Source organism: Falco punctatus (genome assembly GCF_963210335.1).
Source record: "Falco punctatus genome assembly, chromosome: 2".
Taxonomy (NCBI): domain Eukaryota; kingdom Metazoa; phylum Chordata; class Aves; order Falconiformes; family Falconidae; genus Falco; species Falco punctatus.
In genome coordinates, this window is record NC_137581.1 from 76,785,401 (window position 1) to 76,803,374 (window position 17,974).

The 17,974-nt window shown below is 41.2% G+C and overlaps 1 protein-coding gene across 2 annotated transcripts in view; it reads left to right on the forward strand.

Annotated features, from left to right (window-relative positions):
* CHAF1B (chromatin assembly factor 1 subunit B) overlaps positions 1-17,974 on the forward strand; it is a 20,487-nt gene continuing 2,513 nt past the window's right edge. The window contains exons 1-13 of one of the 2 annotated variants that reach the window (XM_080376243.1): positions 1-81; positions 816-946; positions 4,728-4,860; positions 4,969-5,086; positions 7,267-7,370; positions 8,888-8,984; positions 10,707-10,791; positions 11,812-11,905; positions 12,520-12,589; positions 12,677-12,768; positions 14,199-14,361; positions 15,524-15,946; positions 17,372-17,463. In XM_080376243.1, coding sequence (XP_080232369.1) covers positions 821-946; positions 4,728-4,860; positions 4,969-5,086; positions 7,267-7,370; positions 8,888-8,984; positions 10,707-10,791; positions 11,812-11,905; positions 12,520-12,589; positions 12,677-12,768; positions 14,199-14,361; positions 15,524-15,946; positions 17,372-17,463 — 1,597 coding nt within the window. In that variant the 5' untranslated portion in view covers positions 1-81; positions 816-820. Of the gene's footprint in view, positions 82-231; positions 237-815; positions 947-4,727; positions 4,861-4,968; positions 5,087-7,266; positions 7,371-8,887; positions 8,985-10,706; positions 10,792-11,811; positions 11,906-12,519; positions 12,590-12,676; positions 12,769-14,198; positions 14,362-15,523; positions 15,947-17,371; positions 17,464-17,974 lie in introns of those variants that run through there. The other variant, XM_080376244.1, reaches the window with a different exon arrangement.

Genomic DNA, 17,974 nt, shown 5'->3' on the forward strand with positions numbered 1-17,974 from the left:
CAGGCGCGTGGCGCGCGGGGCGGGCTGGGGCGGGAAACGCGGTCCCGCGCTGGAGCGGGGCCAGGCCGCGCGGCGCCGCAGGTAGGGGCTGGGGGCGCGGCCGCCGCGCGCGGGGCCCCCCGGCCGTTAGTGGCGGTTGGGGCCGCGGCGCCCCGCGGTGCGGGGGGGGGAGGCGCCTTAGCGGGAGCCGGGCTCTGCGTGGGCGGGCAGGCGGGTACGAGGTGGCGGGGACTGCGGTCAGTGGTGCGGCCGCGTCCCGTGCGGCTGATCCCCTCGGGGCGTGGGGTGCCCCCCCCCCCCCCCCCCCCCCGGGGGCAGCTTCCGGGGCTTTGAGAGAGAGGCGCCGGGGAGCGGCTGCGCGGCCGTGGCCAGCGGCGCCTCTGCCGTCCCCAGGCCCCCGCGTGGCCTTAGGGCCTTTCCGTTGTTTTGGCGTCTCCGTGCTCCGCAGCGGGTGCGGGAGCCGTTGCGATCCCGAGGGCGGAGGGCGGGGGCTCAGCCCCGCCGGGAGCGGCGGGGGGCGGCGGTGCCTGCCCCGGGACTGCCGGTGCCTCGTAACCTGCCTTGTGCTCCCGGCACAGCGTTTGATTGCACCGAGAGACGCGGCTTTACCGCCCTCCCCGCGCACAGCCCCAGCAGCAACCTCAGCCGTAAAAAGTGAAAGCGTACGGGAGCGGGCTTCCTCAAGCCGCCCTGTCAGTTTCTGCAATAAAATTGTTATGAGATCTATCTGTGGTGCTTGCAAAATCCGCGTTAACTTTGACTGCTTTAGTCGTAAGAAATAAGAATTTATCTGTTATTTGCTCCGTTTTCTGTAGCAAACATGAAGGTGATCACATGTGAAATAGCGTGGCATAATAAGGAGCCTGTTTACAGCTTAGACTTCCAACATGGAGCTGATGGGAAGATCAATCGGTTGGCCTCAGCAGGTGTGGACACAGCCGTTCGTGTAAGTTTCAAACCTGTTTGCTTTGGTTTCATAACAGGTTCGGAGTAAGAAGTGGCTCCTTATCCAAGGTATTGGGTGATCAGCTGGTGCATGGCACCAGTGGTGGATGGTTTAGGGAAAGAGTGCAAGGTTGTACAGCTGCGTACAGAACGGCTGCTTGCATTGCAACCTTGAGTTCTGCTGCTGAGTGTTGAACTGTTATTTTTAGAAAACTACCTGCATTGACTGTTGGGTGACATTCATGAGTAGTGCAGAGCTAGGGCACAGTCTGGTGAGTCAGTGGAAAACAACTGGGTTTAATTCCTTTATGTTCATCAATGTTGAATTTTATCTCCCATTCTATAAGTAGTCACTCAGCAGTATAAGGTTTTTCTACAGCCCTTTTCACTGAACTTCAGACACATCTCACCTAGCAAATGTTGTGTTGATGCTAGCAAACTTAGTTAACCAGTTGTTCATCCTTTTCAGAATCATTTATGAGAGTTGAATAGCACAAACTCCAAAATCTGTGGTTGTAGGAGTCACCTTTGCCAAATCAGGCAGTTGTTTACTGTCTTCTAAATTCTTAATGCACGTGAGGACTGTCCCCATCGTTCAGTGATCTCTTGGTTTCTCTGAAAGCCTTAGCCCTAGGTGGAAAGCTTTGGGAAATGAGTGCACTGGGTGAACCATGTTCTTTTTTATCTGGATGTTAGTCAACTCCTTAAATGAAATTGATGGCCAAGTGAGGCACAATTTCCTTTGCAGAGAAATAGATTTTATTTATTTATTTACCAGCTTCTCTGTGTGGAAGGTCATAGTGGTCAGAGTTTTTCTGAGTCACCATTAGAGTACTTCTGAAAATATACATTTGCCACCCCTGTTTTTTGGAAGTGAGAGTGTGACAGAGTAGGCTACCCATCACTGCTGGGCTTTTCGTTTCACGTTTGAGTTCCTTTATGTCACTTCACTGTCTGGACCTGGCAATTTCCTGTAAAAAAGCTTTTTTTGCTTGTTTACTAAAATCTCTACTGCTAACGTTTCAATTTGAGACAATTCTTCAAACTCATCCTGCAATTCCAGGTTCCAACCTGGGACCTTCCCTGTGCTCCTTAGTAACGAACTCTAGTGAAAAGAATTCATGTAGGTTCTCTGCTATGTGTGTATGTATCTGTCTATTTAGCTGTCTTTGCTAGGTAATTTTACATTTTAACTGCCTTTTGGGGCTGCTCATGTTTTGTCAGGCTTCCATCATATATTTGAGGAAGAAATAAAAAATATTGTAATAATGTTTTACAACTGTGCAATAGGCTGAGACTAAGAATAAGGTTTTCTTTTGTATTACTACTGCATTTTGTTCTGAATGGGGAAATGCTCTGTTTTCACAGAGAATTTGAGTTCTAAAGATCAGATTTATGCTTACATTTGGAACGCCTGGCTTGGGTCCAGTTTTGTTCCTCAGGATCCTCAGCGCAGTATTTTGTAATATACGCCAGTGTTTCTTAAGGTATTTCTTAGCAAATTATTATGAATGGTGACTGCTGGGATATGTACAGGATTAGAATGCCTCTTTCTTTTGGCGATGGTAAATGGGATAAATGTCATTAAAAATCGGGGGTTTATTCCAGTAGCCTCAGCCAAAACTTTAGCCTTCCTCCCTGGCAGATTGACCTTTTACTCGATGGTATATGCGTTTTGGGGATTTTGGCTGTATATATAGATTACTGAATATGTATTTATCATATTTATACATATACATATCTTAGAACCAGAAGAATGTCAGTCATCTTTGACATAAAAGATGCTGATGCTACATCTTCTTTTGGAGGACTAGTACATAAAGAGTGAAAACTGGCAGAAGTTACAGAGGTCTTAATTCAGGCTGCTTCATTGTTTGGTGATTCCTATTGAGGCCTGGTTGTTGGGATCTTTTGTTTTTTCTGAACTGAGGCTGCATCCAAGAGCAGATTATTTGAAACTCCAAATGGCATTTAGCTCTCTGTTGCCTTAGGCCTGTGATACAGGGACATAACAGTGTGGCTCTCATGGCTGAACCAATGCACAGGTAGAGCCATAGGAGTGGTATCATTATGCACTGCAAAATTGACAACAAGTGGGATCAGGAATTCCTTAAGCCAGCATTGCTTGAAAAGCGTCCATATTGTGCAGCTCTCTTAATGCTGTGGTTCTGATCGGGGGGAACTGGAATTATCATAATTCTTGCTCAGATCATCTGTTTCAAAACAGTAAATCTATTGATCTTTGCAGTATACTGCAAAACTCTGTAATTTGCTCCAACTTCTAAAGAATGCTAATATGCAGGGTTTTCTCCTGTAGTAATTGGGGGACTTTTCAGACATAATATGCAGTTGACAGATTTGTTAACGATACTGTAATTTCATGCTATTGAATCATTGTATTTAGAAGCTTGTCCAATACCTTTGAAGCTCGACGTTGTCAATGAATGAAGAGAGGGTGGTGGTGTGTGTGTGTTTGGGGTTTTTTAATTTATTTGAAATACCCAGTAATGTATTTCATCAGACTAAAAAAGTACTGCAATATAATTAAAGCTTGTGTTGGGTTGACCTTGCCTGGCCACCAGGTACCCACCAAACTGCTCTATCACTCTGTCCTCAACAAGACAGAGAAAATACAATGGAAAAGCTCATGGGTTGAGATAAGGACAGGGAGATCACAATACATGTTGTGGGCGAAACAGACTTGACTTAAGGAAATTAAGAACAAGACTAAAAACACCTTCCACCCACCCCTCCCTCCCAGGGTCAGCTTCACTCCTGACTCTTCTACTTCCTCCCACTGAGCAGTGCCGTGAGACGGGGAACGGGGGCTGCAGTCAGTTCGTTAAATGTTTTCTCTGCCGCTACTTCCCCCTCATGCTGTCTCCACCCCATGGTGGAGCAGGGGGTCCCTCCCATGCGAGACGGTCTTTCACAAACTGCTATAATGTGGGTCATTCCCATGGGCTGCAGTTCATTGCGAACTGCTCCAATGTGGGTCCTTTCCATGTGGTACAGTTCTTCAGGAACGGACTGCTCTAGCATGGATCCCCCATGGGGGTCACAGTTCCTGCCAGAAAACCTGTTCCTGCATGGGCTCCTTTTCACAGGCCACAATTTCTTCCAGGAGCCTGTTCCAACACGAGCTGTCCACAGGCTGCAGCTTCCTTCAGGGCTCATCCACCTGCTCTGGTATGTGGTCCTCCACAGGCTGCAGTGTGGATATCTGCTCCCCCATGGACCTCCATGGGCTGCAGGGGGGACAAGCTGTGTCACCGTGATCTCTAGGGACTGCAGGGGAATCTGCTCTGACACCTGGAGCACCTTCTCTTGTTCTTCAACTGACCTTGGTGTCTGCTGGGCTGTTCTCTCACATTTTTCTTACTCTGCCTCACAGATGCTGTGCAGTGTCTTTTAGCCTTCTTAAATTCGTTATCACAGAGGCACCACCAGTGTCACTGATGGGCTTAGCTTTGGGCAGCGACATGTCTCTCTTGGAGCCAGCTGGAACTGGCTCTGTCCAACACATGGCCACAGTTTCTGGTGTCTTCTCACAGAAGCCACCCTTGAAGCCTCCTTCAGTTACCAAAACCTTGCCACATAAACACATTACACAGCTGTAGCTCACAGAGGGAAAATTGGTGGTGAAACTGCAGCTTTATCTCTGAAGGTTTCAGATACAAAGTTCAAAATGACTGCCCAAGGCGTAAATTGTGGATTACTGAAGTGGTGCATATGTATTACATCTTGTTCCTGAAAATTGTCTGGAATGCTTTTGTAACTAGATATGGAAAGTGGAAAAAGGGCCAGATGGAAAAGCAATTGTGGAATTCTTGTCCAACCTCGCCCGCCATACCAAAGCCATAAATGTTGTGCGCTTCTCTCCAAGTGGTGAGATCCTAGCATCTGGAGGAGATGGTGAGAACAGCTTTTCATGTGTCTTATGCAAGATAATTTTTTAACTAAACATAATGCATTAACAAAGTGAGTGGGAAAGAAAGAAGCTTCATATGATTTCTTCTACAGATGCTGTTATTTTATTGTGGAAGCTGAATGATAGCAAAGAATTGGAGCCATTAGTTTTTCAGGATGAAGATGAAGCTCAGCTCAACAAGGAGAACTGGGCAGTCATTAAAACTTTAAGGTAACTTAATATTTTACTAGTTCGTTCTCTGTTCATTGTTTTTGGTTCCCCAGTGGCTTTTATCATCTGCTACAGTCTTCTGTTCAGTATGTAGAACTTTAATGCTCTCTAAAATTTGCTTGCTCTATTATTCATCCTTTTATATTGTATTTAATGTTTTTTTGATACAATGCCAACCTACATCTGTTAAGGCAGAAGATCTGGCATTTATGTGACATAACTGATGCGAGCTGAAATTGGTTCCTTAGTTTTGCAGCTACTTAAAGCTTAGCAGAGAGGTATATGAAGTAAATGTGAAGTTTTATCTACTAGCTTTATAGTGGAAATTTTGATCATTATTATTAATGCAAAAAGCATCAGTAGATAAAATGATTTGTGCAGTTTTGCCCAATGATAGCTATGAGGCTCAACCAGTCTCTTTCAACTAGTTCATTTTAATAGTTGAAACAAAAGCTGCATAATACGGTATATTTTCAAGTGTACAATGATTTATAAAATATACACACTGTGCTTCCTAAGACTAAGTATTAGCTGATAGTGGCCAAGGCATCAAACCACTGCTAGCAGTTGAACTACAGCAGTGTTCTGTTCTCACCATCAGCTGAAGGCTGAAAAAAATTACTGGTTCTGGACTCGGAAATGCATTTTGAATGAGCAGTGCATATAACTACCTTGCTTTCAGTGTAGTATCTGTTAACAATTTTGATCTCTGTCTGTACTGATAATGCCATTAAGAATCGACACTTGTTTACAAAAAGTAACTCTGCTATCCGTAACTGCTACATTCCTTGCAGCTGCTGAGGTTTATATCAGAACAGTTTCAAAAGGGCTAGTGGGATCGCTTACAGCACCACATGATCGTTGAGGAACATTGGAGTTAATCTCTTAAATCAAACAAACCGAATCCCCCTTGTCTAAACGTGGCATTGCAAATAGAATCCTAGAACCATAGAATGTTTTTTGTTGGAAGGGACCTTGAAGATCATCTAGTTCCAACGCCCCTGCCATGGGCAGGGACACCTGCCACCAGACCAGGTTGCTCAAAGCCCCATCCAGCCTGGCCTTGAACGCTTCCAGGGATGGGGCATCCACAACTTCTCCAGGTAACCTGTTCCAGTGTCTCACCACCCTCACAATAAATAATTTCTTTCTAATATCTAACATAATACCCCTTGCTCTGTAGCTACAATCCCTACTGAGAAGTTTGTCCCCATCTTTCTTGTAAGCCTCCTTGAAGTATTGAAAGGTCACTATAAGGTGTCTCCAGAGCCTCCTCTTCTCCAGGCTGAGCAACCCCCAAGTCTCAGCCTGTCTTCGTAGGAAAGGTACTCTGATGGCGTTCATGGCCCTCCTCTGGACTGGCTCCAACAGGTCCATGTCCTTTTTATGTTGGGGGTCCCAGAGCTGAATGCAGTACTGCAGGTGGGGGTCTCACAAGAGCAGAGTAGAGGGGTAGAATTCCCTGCGTTGACCTGCTGGCCATGCTTCTCTTGATGCAGCCCAGGACACAGTTGGCTTTCTGGGCAGTGCACAGTGCTGGGCCATGTTGAGCCCCAGGTCCTTGTCAGGGCTGCTTTCAAACCATTCTCCGCCCTGCCTGTATTGATATTGGGAGTAATAAAAATATTTGTTATTAAAGTTACCACACAGTATAAGTCTTCAAACAATAAGCAATAAAAATTGTTTTCAATTTGAGCCCTTCTAAGTGTTTCTGAATATCTTGCAATACTTGTTCAGCTATATCTAAATCAACCTTAATTTTCTGTTTGTTTATTGCTTTTCTGAAACCCATAAGTATGCAGGAAAGTTTTCTTGAATTGCAGCACTTCCTAATTACTTTGGTGTAGTGTTTTATTTTCTGTTTGTAAAAATCTTAGAAATGTTCATTTCAAGTTCTCTAGCTACAAATTCATAAATTACTTCAAATAGGTGATTTTCATTGTCTCTGGAAAAGACCTGTTGAAAAGTCAGGCTTATTTTGAATAGAAGTAGGATGTGCTTTTTTGAAATATTCTATCACCTTCTGAATATGGAAAGTTTTTTCAAAAGCTGAAAGTCATGCTGTTCGTTTTACTTCAGTGATACTTTATTTGCTACTTTTTTTAACCTACAAATTACAAAACTCCTGTTTACATGTAGCTGTTAATTTTTAAATTAATGGTTTCTTTTCTGGTTTCTAGAGGCCACTTAGAAGATGTATATGATATTTGTTGGACCTCAGATGGAAATTACATGGCGTCTGCTTCTGTAGATAACACAGCTATAATGTGGGATGTCAATAAAGGTAAATGCTACGTTTATCCTTTGCGTCTGCAGTCCTGTTGGATGCACCTCATGGTATTTACCATAAGACTTGAAAGCATCTTTCTTTGTGATTGCTAGATTTCTGGGATTGTAAGGCAGATAGCCCAGCATATAGTGTATACCCTCAGGCCAGAAAAATCTACACATAAGTAACCTCTTCTCTTTGGAGTATTCAGGAAATAAACTTTAATTTTTTTTCTCCCCAAACTCCTAAACAAGCAGCTGGTATACTACTTACAGCCCCACACACACCAACAAACAAACAAAACTCGATTATTAGTTTTTTAATAACTGCCTATCTAGGTAAAAAAATAGGAAGCAAGCAGAGGATGCAGACTCCGTTTTGCAAGATGTAACTTTTTTTCTAGGCTCCATTAGGCAAACCACTTCTTTCTCATCCTAGTGCAGTGGAATTGTTTGTATTTGCCAAGAAAATCCCATCTAAAGAAGTTCTGGTAGTAACAGCTAGGTTAGATTGCTTTACAATGGCTTGATGTTTTCTTATTAACAATGTAATCGTTACTTTCACTTTTAATTTATTGTGGAAATACTTAACTTTCTCTAAAGTTAACTTTTCATCTTTTTATCTTTTCCTATCAATAGTAAAAATACATAGGGCTGGCTCAGTGCAAAGAGAGCATCACTGGCTTAAGTTCCTGAGGTGCAAACTGTTGGCAGCTTACAGGGTATCCTGTAGAAATACCATTATGTGTTTGCTCTGTTCATACACTTTTCTTAGACATCTGTTGTTGGCCAGTGTTCGAAGCAGAATAGTGCACCAGAAAGGCTTCTGTTGTTGTGTAATCCACTACTATTCAAAACAAAGTGTTTTGAGAATTATCTGTTACTGTACCTCATCACAACGCTTTGTGTCTGTGACACTGAACTATGGGATATCAGTGGGGTCAGGGAGCTCATGCCATTGAGACATCATGACAGAATAAGCTGTGGAAGAACATGAGTTAGCACTGCTGTAGAATTGTTTCTGAAAGCTACCCACATGTAAGCATCAGTGAACAAGTGTGTAGTCTATTTTTTTCAATGTTGGCTCAGCAGAGTGGATGAGTTTATACAACCCCCCAGCTGGAAGCTGTGTTTTAATGCTGGAATTTCTGCCTCGATGTTCAGCTAAATTCAGTTAACTTGAACAGTATGCTAGACTTGCCTGAAAAGTTTTTTTCTAAATTGCAAAGTTTTGAAATAATTCTGTTTTGAAATATACTCATCTTGCACATTGAGTACCTAAGCCAAGCTGCTTGTCTGAGTTCGATTGTAGGGAACAAGCCATAAGCTGGAATGTCACAGTTTACTGTACTTGTGAAGATTCTAGAAATAAAGCAACTGTTTCTGATATTCTTATGGGGTAGTAAACAGTTTGTATGTTTAGAAGATTGTTTCTGTAAATTTTGAAATGTTTTGTCTTGGTTTATTTCCGAAATGAAGAAATGTTCTAAAACACATTTAACTTTAGAATCTAAAAACTGTTTGTAATTTCAGGACAGAAGGTTTCAATATTAAATGAACACAAGAGTTATGTCCAAGGAATAACCTGGGATCCTCTAGGCCAGTACATTGCAACTCTGAGTTGTGATAGGTGAGCTGTTGGTCTAAGTATTTTGTCTCAGTGTTCTTTCTTACTTAAGCATGGATTAAAACCAAGTTTATAGGATAAATGTGATTTTTCTTTTTGTTTTCTTCAGGTTGTTCTGTAAGAACATTGATGTGAAAGTAAAATGATACTTCAGTTAATCTTTCGATTGTGGTAAATGATTCCTGAAGTCTGAGTGTCCTCTCTAAGCAGCAAATAATTTTTATAGATAAAAGTAAATATATTAAATATAAACAAAAAAATTATAGACATTTTTCATCTGGAAGTAAGTTTTCATGGTATTGATCATTAGAGATATCAAATATATCTTAAGAGAGTGCTGCATTCTCTGGTTGTTAATGATAATGAGCTAGCAGGTTCATCCTTGTACTTTTACATAAAGATATGAACAGGTTAAGAAATCGGTTAAAATGTTTTTCCACTGATAGCTTTCTTTTGCCCTTTTGCTCCCTCCGTCCCGAACAGTTTTGTAAGTGATGTCATTGGGAAAGCTAAATGCACACTTCATAAACTTGGCTCTTGTCAGAACGTTGAGTGAGCTTAAACTGTTTAGGGCATGTGTGCTGCTCTGAAGGGGTTTGCAGCTGGCTAATAAATGCATGTCATCTGGCACCCACTGCAAAGAAAATGGCTGTAATAGTGGAAAAGTAGTTTTGATTTAAGATTTGCAATAGGCTCAGAAAAACGGTAAGTTAATGGCAACTGTGTCATTTTGAGCCTCTGTCTTCTGATAATCAGTTATGTGAGATTTGTGTGCTTTTATTAAAATGAACAGCAGTGAAACACAGGTAGTAGAGTAATGCGTAACTTTTTCTTGGAGTGAAGTTGCGAGCGAGGGCATGAACTAATCTGAAGAGGGGAAGTCTCTCACCCCCTCAGGTTCCAGATGCTTTTCTGTAAGGTTAGGGAATAGCATCAGCTCAGTGAGGGTCTAATGGAGCCCGGCCATTTACTAGGACTTGGGCACTCAGTAGCCCACGGTGGGGAGACCTCTTCACTCTTTTGGCAGACCAGCTTAGCTGTGTGATGTCCAGAGCCAGTAGTTCCACAACAGTCTCAAGCTGTCTGCCACAGCCTCACCTATTTTTTCTTCCTAGCTTTGTGCGGGATTCCTTGTGGAGCTCTTTCAGCACATTAAATCAGCAGAAAGCTGTCTGGGTTTTGTGTTAAGTTGGTTTTCTGCCAGCATAACAAACCAGCATAACTCAGTGAAGGTCAGAGCTAGCAGAAAGGAAGGGGTGGTGGGACAAACAGTTGGGTTTGCGTAGGCTACTTACTGTTTTAGTGAAATGAAGTCAGGGGAATTCCAACATTCTGTACAGAGTCATACTCCAGTTTTTGTTTATTCCAAAGGAAACTGAAGCATAGAGATGTAGCTAGTTGTCTTTGAGGTCAGTTCCCACTCTGCAGGAACATACTGACTACCACAGCACAGGTAGGAATGGTGTGGCTGTTCACTGTCCACTGATGCCCATGTTCCTCCACAAATGTGTATGCTGGTACTTCACAAACCTTACTGAGTCAAGTAATTGACAGTGATTCATTGGTTATTTAGCCATCAAAACATGTCCCCCCCAGTGGTGTCTCATGAACAGAGTTAAAATTAATGTTTGGGAGTCCTGACTGGCAAGTGAGGTCCTGTAGCATCGTGTGAAACTTTGGGTGAAAGGAAGCTGCTCATAGCTAACTGTGCTCTCCACCATGTAGGATCCTGCGAGTATACAACACACAAACCAGGCGCGTAGCCTTCAATGTTACCAAGATGCCATCTGGATCAGGAGCTGAAGGAGAGGTATGTTGTTCTGCTGATGATGGTACTGGAGAACGTGCTGGGTACTATTTTAGATGAGTTGTTGCATTCTATGAAACCATAGGGTCAAATATTTTCCATTCAAGTAATCCATGTATCAGATGTTTTTGCCTCTACCTCACCTTTGCATTTTGTAGATAGACCGCTTCAATGTTCCTTGAACATTACAGAAATAAGAAAGTGCATTGACTGCTGCTATTATCTCTTGCAAGTTCAGCTGGTTAAAGTAGTAACACAATGTCTTTGGCTGTAAATGGTAAAAATAGTGTGGAAAAATAGTATGCATAGTGAATTCTTAATAGGATAAACTTCAAACATGTCTGTCAGTAGCTGTAAGCTTATTAATGGATATGACATAGCAATAATATTTTAAAGTTAGCAGACTGAAATTTTCAAGAAAGAAGTCTGATTTTTAGGAAAAAATATGAATTAGGGAAAATTCAGGACATTTTCTCTAACCCGAAGAGGGAAAACAAAGAGCTCTTTTCCCCCAAACAGTTCTAAGTGATAGTAAAATCACACCTCCAAGCTGGCTATAACCTTTTTAATTCCTTCTATTCCTTTTCTTTTTTTTGTGAAAACATTTGTAACAGTTTTATAGAGACTAAAGAACAGGCCTGAGAAAGGGCATTTTGCCATTATAGAAGTTCTCTTTAAAACTCTAATACTAGAGTTAAAATTAAATGCCTAAGGAACAGGCTTTTACGTTAACTGTTAAATAGTGTCGTTCTCCAGGTTATTACTATTTTTTGATTACTGGTCTAATGTGACTGCTCCTGGAGTGTTTTGATTAGTAGCTGAAGAGGGATCAAGGACTATTTTTCTTAGCTGTGAAGAATTTATAGCACAGCAGAAAGCAAAGATTGAAGGAGCCATGTTTTTTAAAATGTTTTATTTTAAAAGTTCCATCAGGTTGGATTGTACAACTGGATGATTTTTCTCACTTGCATTCCAGCTGACATGTTCGTGGCATTTTACACAATCATAGTTTCAATGTTACAGGCTAGGAGCTATCGGATATTTCATGATGACAGCATGAAGTCATTTTTCCGCAGGCTCAGTTTTACTCCTGATGGCTCCTATTTACTCACTCCAGGTATGTGAGAACATGTACTGTAACTTACATTGTATCTATTATGCTCTAGTTTGCATCTGCATCAAGATTGCTTTCAGACTGCTAGGGCATGCTTATTTATCTTAGTTATGCCAGTCCTCATTATTCCTGTTGAAGAAAATAAGACTCCACAATCATCTTCCATTAGCAGTCCAGAACATCAGCTTTCTCCTGTATTTATGGCCTTTTTCTGAACTGAAACATGTAAATTGCAACAATATAGCTCTGTTAAAATAGAAATGAAGAATAATGAGTGTTTTCTTTTGACTGGTCTCTGTTTGTATCTTTCCTTAAAGAACATTCAGCAGTCATAGTAAAAATAACATTGCAAGGAGGGGATCAGTTTGCCCATATAAGCACTGCTTTTATAGATGTCTGGCAACATCAAAAAGAAGCTTTGAGGGGGAAGTATATAAGGGAAACAAAAACAGCACTAAATAAATATTTGGGATGCCTTTTTAAGTTGTGTTCAGGTTGCACAGCTCTTGCCCAAGTGACGAGCCTAATTCCTGAGATGTAGAATGTTTATGGACATAAAGTGTGTACTCAGTACCTTTTTGAGTTGATGAGTAATGTTTTAACCTTTATTTTTGCAGCTGGCTGTGTTGAATCAGGAGAAAATGTGACAAACACCACATATATTTTCTCCAGAAACAATCTTAAAAGGTAGAGTTTAATAAGATAGAAATATATTTTTATTAAAAAAAATAAAAATCAAATGCTGTTTTCTGAAATACTGATTCTTTATAAAAGGCCCGTGGGTCACCTGCCATGTCCTGGAAAGGCAACTCTTGCTGTTCGCTGCTGCCCAGTCTACTTTGAGTTAAGACAAGCATTTCATAAAGGTACTGTAAATCCTTCAGGGAGTATGATTTTATAGCAAATATGTGAAAAGGCCAGTGTTGCTGTTTACTGTTTTATGCCCCTAGCCTTTTAACATTCTGTTAAGATAGTGTTGTACCACATCTTAAAAGCTGTTTCCTGATTCTAAGACCCTGAATTCACCTTAAGTACTTTGTGAGTAGCTTTTGATATAGTGGATAAATGTTCTTATTTGGCCTCTTAGGCTACAGAAACACTGTTTAATATTTTTCTTTAACTTTTAACCATTTTGTGTGAGTAAAAATAAATAACTTGGGTTAGCACTAAAGGAGTGACCTAGTGAAATATTTTCTGTAAGTCTCAACTACCCACATCACAGAAGCACCAGAGAATTGGTGTAGATTGCAACAACCATTGATGTTTATTTAAGGAAGGCAAACCTGAACAGTGCTGGTGTTACTGGCCAGAACAGGAATTCTGAGGTGGGGAAGGGATTGTATGAAGTTGCATAACAACTTACCTGAAACTGAAATCCAGCTTTATTGTGAGCCCAGTGGGTCAAAGAGTGTTTATATTTAAGACCGGTCTTACTCTGGTGACAGGGCAGAGCTTTGCTCCTTTCTTTAGAGGGTCAATTTGTAGTATTCCTTACAGGATTTATGGATTACCTGTTACGTTACATATCTTCATCATGATCTTTAGATTCGCTGTAATGGCGTGTTGCAAAGTAAGGAGCTAAGTGTCTGCTGTTGGTCTCTGTAGCTCCTCCAAATGGGGTGTTTAGTTTCTGTAGCATGCACCCAGAAAAGTGAAAAATCTATGGTAGTTTAGAAATCTATAGATGTGAGTACATTATGTTAATGGCCTGTCTGTTTTAGTGCATAGCTTCCATAATCATTGTAGAACTGAACGGGAGCTCTGTACGCTAGGAATTTCTGAAAGCTGCTAGCTAGCATTCAGCTTCCAGCGGAAGTTGGAATGATGTGGCCTTACAAAGACAAGCTAGGTGCTGAACCCAAGATAACACAGTTTTGACTGAGTCATACAGAATATAATGTCATGGTATATATTTGTTATAACCTTGACTTGCAATGTATCACTAAGGTGTGTTTGTTTGGACTTTAATACTAAAGTTCATATAAAAAGGCAGAACATTTTCAGCTGGAAAATGTATTACAAACTTTACAAAACAAAATAATAGCAATCCAGATGGACAAAGTTTCTGCCAATTTCTCTCTCCTCAGCTAATACAATAGAAGGCAAACTACAGGCAACAGAAATGTTAGTGCTTGACATTAAACTTTACATTTTATAGAAGTGCTGTCTTAGCCATTATCTTGATACTAATTGATAATGTAATCTTTGTTTAGATTCATGACTAAGCTAGTGCAGTTACTACCTTATAGTAGATGCAAGAGAGAATTCTCAATGTGTTCATTTCTTTGCATTCTAGATGAAATCAGTCAGAAAGCATCCCCTGCTCTATTTAATCTGCCCTATCGATTGGTGTTTGCTGTTGCTTCAGAAGATTCTGTGCTTTTTTATGATACTGAGCAGTCCTTCCCCTTTGGTTATGTTTCTAACATACATTATCATACTCTGAGTGACATTTCATGGTAGGTAATTGTTGTATTCTTAAAATTTGTTGAGGTGGGGAAATGTCCTTTTTACATGTTGAAGTCCTGCACAACATCTTGTATCTTGCTTTATTTTTGTCTCATGACACACACGTGGTCACTGTCATCACAGTGTCTGAACAGCAAGCCACTTATTTTTTCCCTGTAAGCCAGAGAATGACTGCTCTTTCTCAGTTGGGAAACAAGGTGCAAGCATCCTGGGAACAAGTAAATAGAGATTTTTATGAAAGTAAAGCACTATGTGCCCCTGAAAAGTACTCATTGTTCAGGCAGTGTAACTGATAATGAAGTTATATGGAGGTTTTGGAAGTCATCTCTCAGAGTTCAGGTGTCTGTATCCTGGCCAAATTCTGTTTTATCTGCACACTTCTGCTCGGTGGTTCTTGATGTATGGGACAAAATAATTTTATCTGACTTGATATGGGGAGTCAGAACTGGAGGTGAAAACTGAACCCAAGTGTTGCAATCAGGCCCCAGCCCTCTGCTTCTTCTCTCATGCCTTTCTAGCCCATATACCTAAGCTGAGGACCACATGGAAGCTTCTTGTTCAAAAAAATCGTAATTGATGCTCAGACATTGTGAAAACCATTGTGTGTCAGGAGGAGGGGAGTGAAAGGGAATAGAAAATAAAGTGGTTTTAATCAGTGATAGGCAGACACTACTTGGTGAAATGGGCACAAAGAACCCATTTAAGTGAGCACCATGGTGATTCTGATCACTGCTTCTGCTTAGTACAAGGAGCACAGCCAAAGAGCTTGAACAGCTCTATTGGTCTGAATGAGGAGATTTCAGCAATATTTCAGAAACTGTGGCTAAAGATTTGTGTACCTGCAATTGAACCATACTTCGCGGCAGCTCAAGTGCGTGCGGGTGCTGGCAGCAACATATTACAGGTGATCACAGACACCACCAGAGAGATTGAATTGGATGTGAAGGCCAGAATTGAAGATCTTTTGAATTGGATGTCTTTCACTTGACTGCAGTTTCACTTAAATGTATGCATGTACTTGGGGAAGGGAGAAGGAAAGGACAGGTACAGCGTGTGTTATATGGGCGGGGGGTGGTGGTGTGTGTGAGGGTTGAAGAAAAGTTCTGACCTCTGACCTTTACTTTTAATGGGAAAAAAAATAATCACAAATAGGTCCAGCGATGGAGCTTTTCTTGCTATTTCTTCCACGGATGGATACTGTTCATTTGTTACCTTTGAGAGGGATGAACTGGGAATACCACTGAAGGAGAAGCCACAAATAAATGTCAGGACTTCTGGTGCATCGGAGAAGAAAGTGAAAAAGAGCCAGTCACACAAAGTCATTTCCTCAGGCCCTAGGCTGACAGAGGGGACTTCTTCCAGCAGGGTCACTGATCCCAGCACTCCCACCCTCCAACCTAGAACACCTACAGCTGCCGGTAAGGACTTGCCTTCCACACCTGTTGGCATAAAAAATGTTCCAGTCTCATCCTCAGACGAGAGGAAAATCAGCCAGCCAGCCAGCCAGAGCGCTAAAGTAAACCAGCCCAGGAGGATTACTCTCAACACTTTACAAGCATGGAGCAAGACGCCAAGGTGAGATTTATATTGCTGTTTCCAGTCATAAATACGAAGGCCAAGACAAGCTGTGCTTGTGCTACATTTAAAGGTTGAGGTTTAAACATAAATTCCCAGCCCTGTGTCTTGGTGGTAGCTGTCTTGACATGGAACTTTTTGTTCCAGTTGTACTGCAGCTGAAAGGTCAAAATGTCTCCTGAATCTTAAAACAGAGAAAATATAAAAGCTGTACGAAATGTGAGGCAGTAGCAAAGTTAATCTGACCATTACACCTTGACCATATGGAAGTAACAGGTGTCTGTCTTCTGGTCCCATTTTGCCTACGAAGATGGTACCTGAAGCCTTCAGCTGACAAGAATTATTTAAAGGCCCTTCTGACAAGAAATATTTTAAGAAAAGTGTAAGGCTAGACAGGCCCTCAGTGTTCAGTCATGGGTGTGGGACTTAGGCATTGATTGAGGTTATTTCCTAAGGTGAAAATCTAGGTCTTTAGAAACTGACTGTAATTCTTTTTTGGTTATCAGACAGCACGCGATATAAGGTAACAAGCTGGTGTGCAACAGTAAGGAGGCAGCTACACAATTAGAGATCTAGACTTTGAGAGCAAAACAAGGCTATTTTAGAATTAAAGGTGACTATTATAACTTCTCATGGGAATGTTTTAATTAGTAGGTGGCTAGGGAAGAAGTGGTGAACAAGAAAGCAGGATAGTGGATTTCGTCAACAACCACAAAGAAAAATCTTGGAGATGATGGCTTTCTCTTTTTTTTCACCAGCATTTATCTGTACTGGAACTAACAAGTCAGAGGGTTGTAGGTAGTTGAAAGTGACTTTTGCCAGGATGGTGAGTTGACTGATGGAGCTAATTAATCTTTTTAATTTTGAGACGGAGAAAAAATAATCATATTAACTGATTGTACCATGAGTGTCATCTTGTAGTAGCGTGCACGGTGCTGCTTGTGACTGGGGTTTTTATTGGCTCAATCTTCTGCTGCTTTTGTGCTTCATTTTTAAGTGCCACCAGAAGAGAGTCAGCGGAAGAAAACAGATTTACGGTAATTGCTAGTGGACCTCAGTGGGCAAAAGAATTCCCTAGAGTATTATGAATCTAAAGTGTTAACATGGGCATGGCTAGGGAATAGTAAGTGTAGCCAGTCTTAACTTTAAAATATTTGACCAAGATACTGTGCTCTGAATGTGAATGTCAGCATTGTGCCACATATAACATGCACAGTAGTACTTTCTAGTGGAAAAGATAACTAGTGGTATTTCAAGTACTTCTGAAAAATGCTGTATTGAACATACAGCAAGAAGAAAAAATGCATGGTAAAATGTCTGAACTGCATTTAAATTTAACTGATTCTATCTAGAATAAATCTTTAAATAAAGTATTTGTGGAAATGATGGCTTTAAAACAATTGAACTGTTTCTGCTCTTTTAAAGGAGAGTAAATTTGATTCCACTGAAGCAGGATACACCAACCTCTGTGTATACAGATACAGTTCCTGTACCTCCTTCCTCAGAACAGGAACATGGTAAGCTTTTGTGGCAATTAATGCCCAGCAAAGTCTTTTGCCAATCAGTTCTTTCCAATACAGACTTCTGTTATAAGCTATAAGCTTGTAACATGAGCACAATCAAGCACACACCTAAACCTAGCTGCAGATCCTAAAGTTTCTTCATTGTTTTGGTGTGTTTGAAAAGTGCTTTTGACAATATGAAATGTGTTCTCACTGTGGTCACTCTTGGGCAGCTGCTTATGTGACAATATGTCATTACAGTTCTTATAGTAATGGGTGCATTAGCTAACACTGAAACAAAGAAGAGTAAATTCACTTGGAGGTAATGTTCTCCAGGTCCTACAGATGGGTTTTAAAGACCCTTGTACCTTCAGCACATCATTGTTTTAGAAGCTGGACTCTCTCAAACGGGGCTTAGATTATTTTTTTTGGTGAGTGCTGAATTGTTTTTGAATTCAGCAAACCAATTTCCTTTCTTAATCTGGATTTCTTTAGCTTAAATGATTTTCCTATCTGCCTGTTTCAG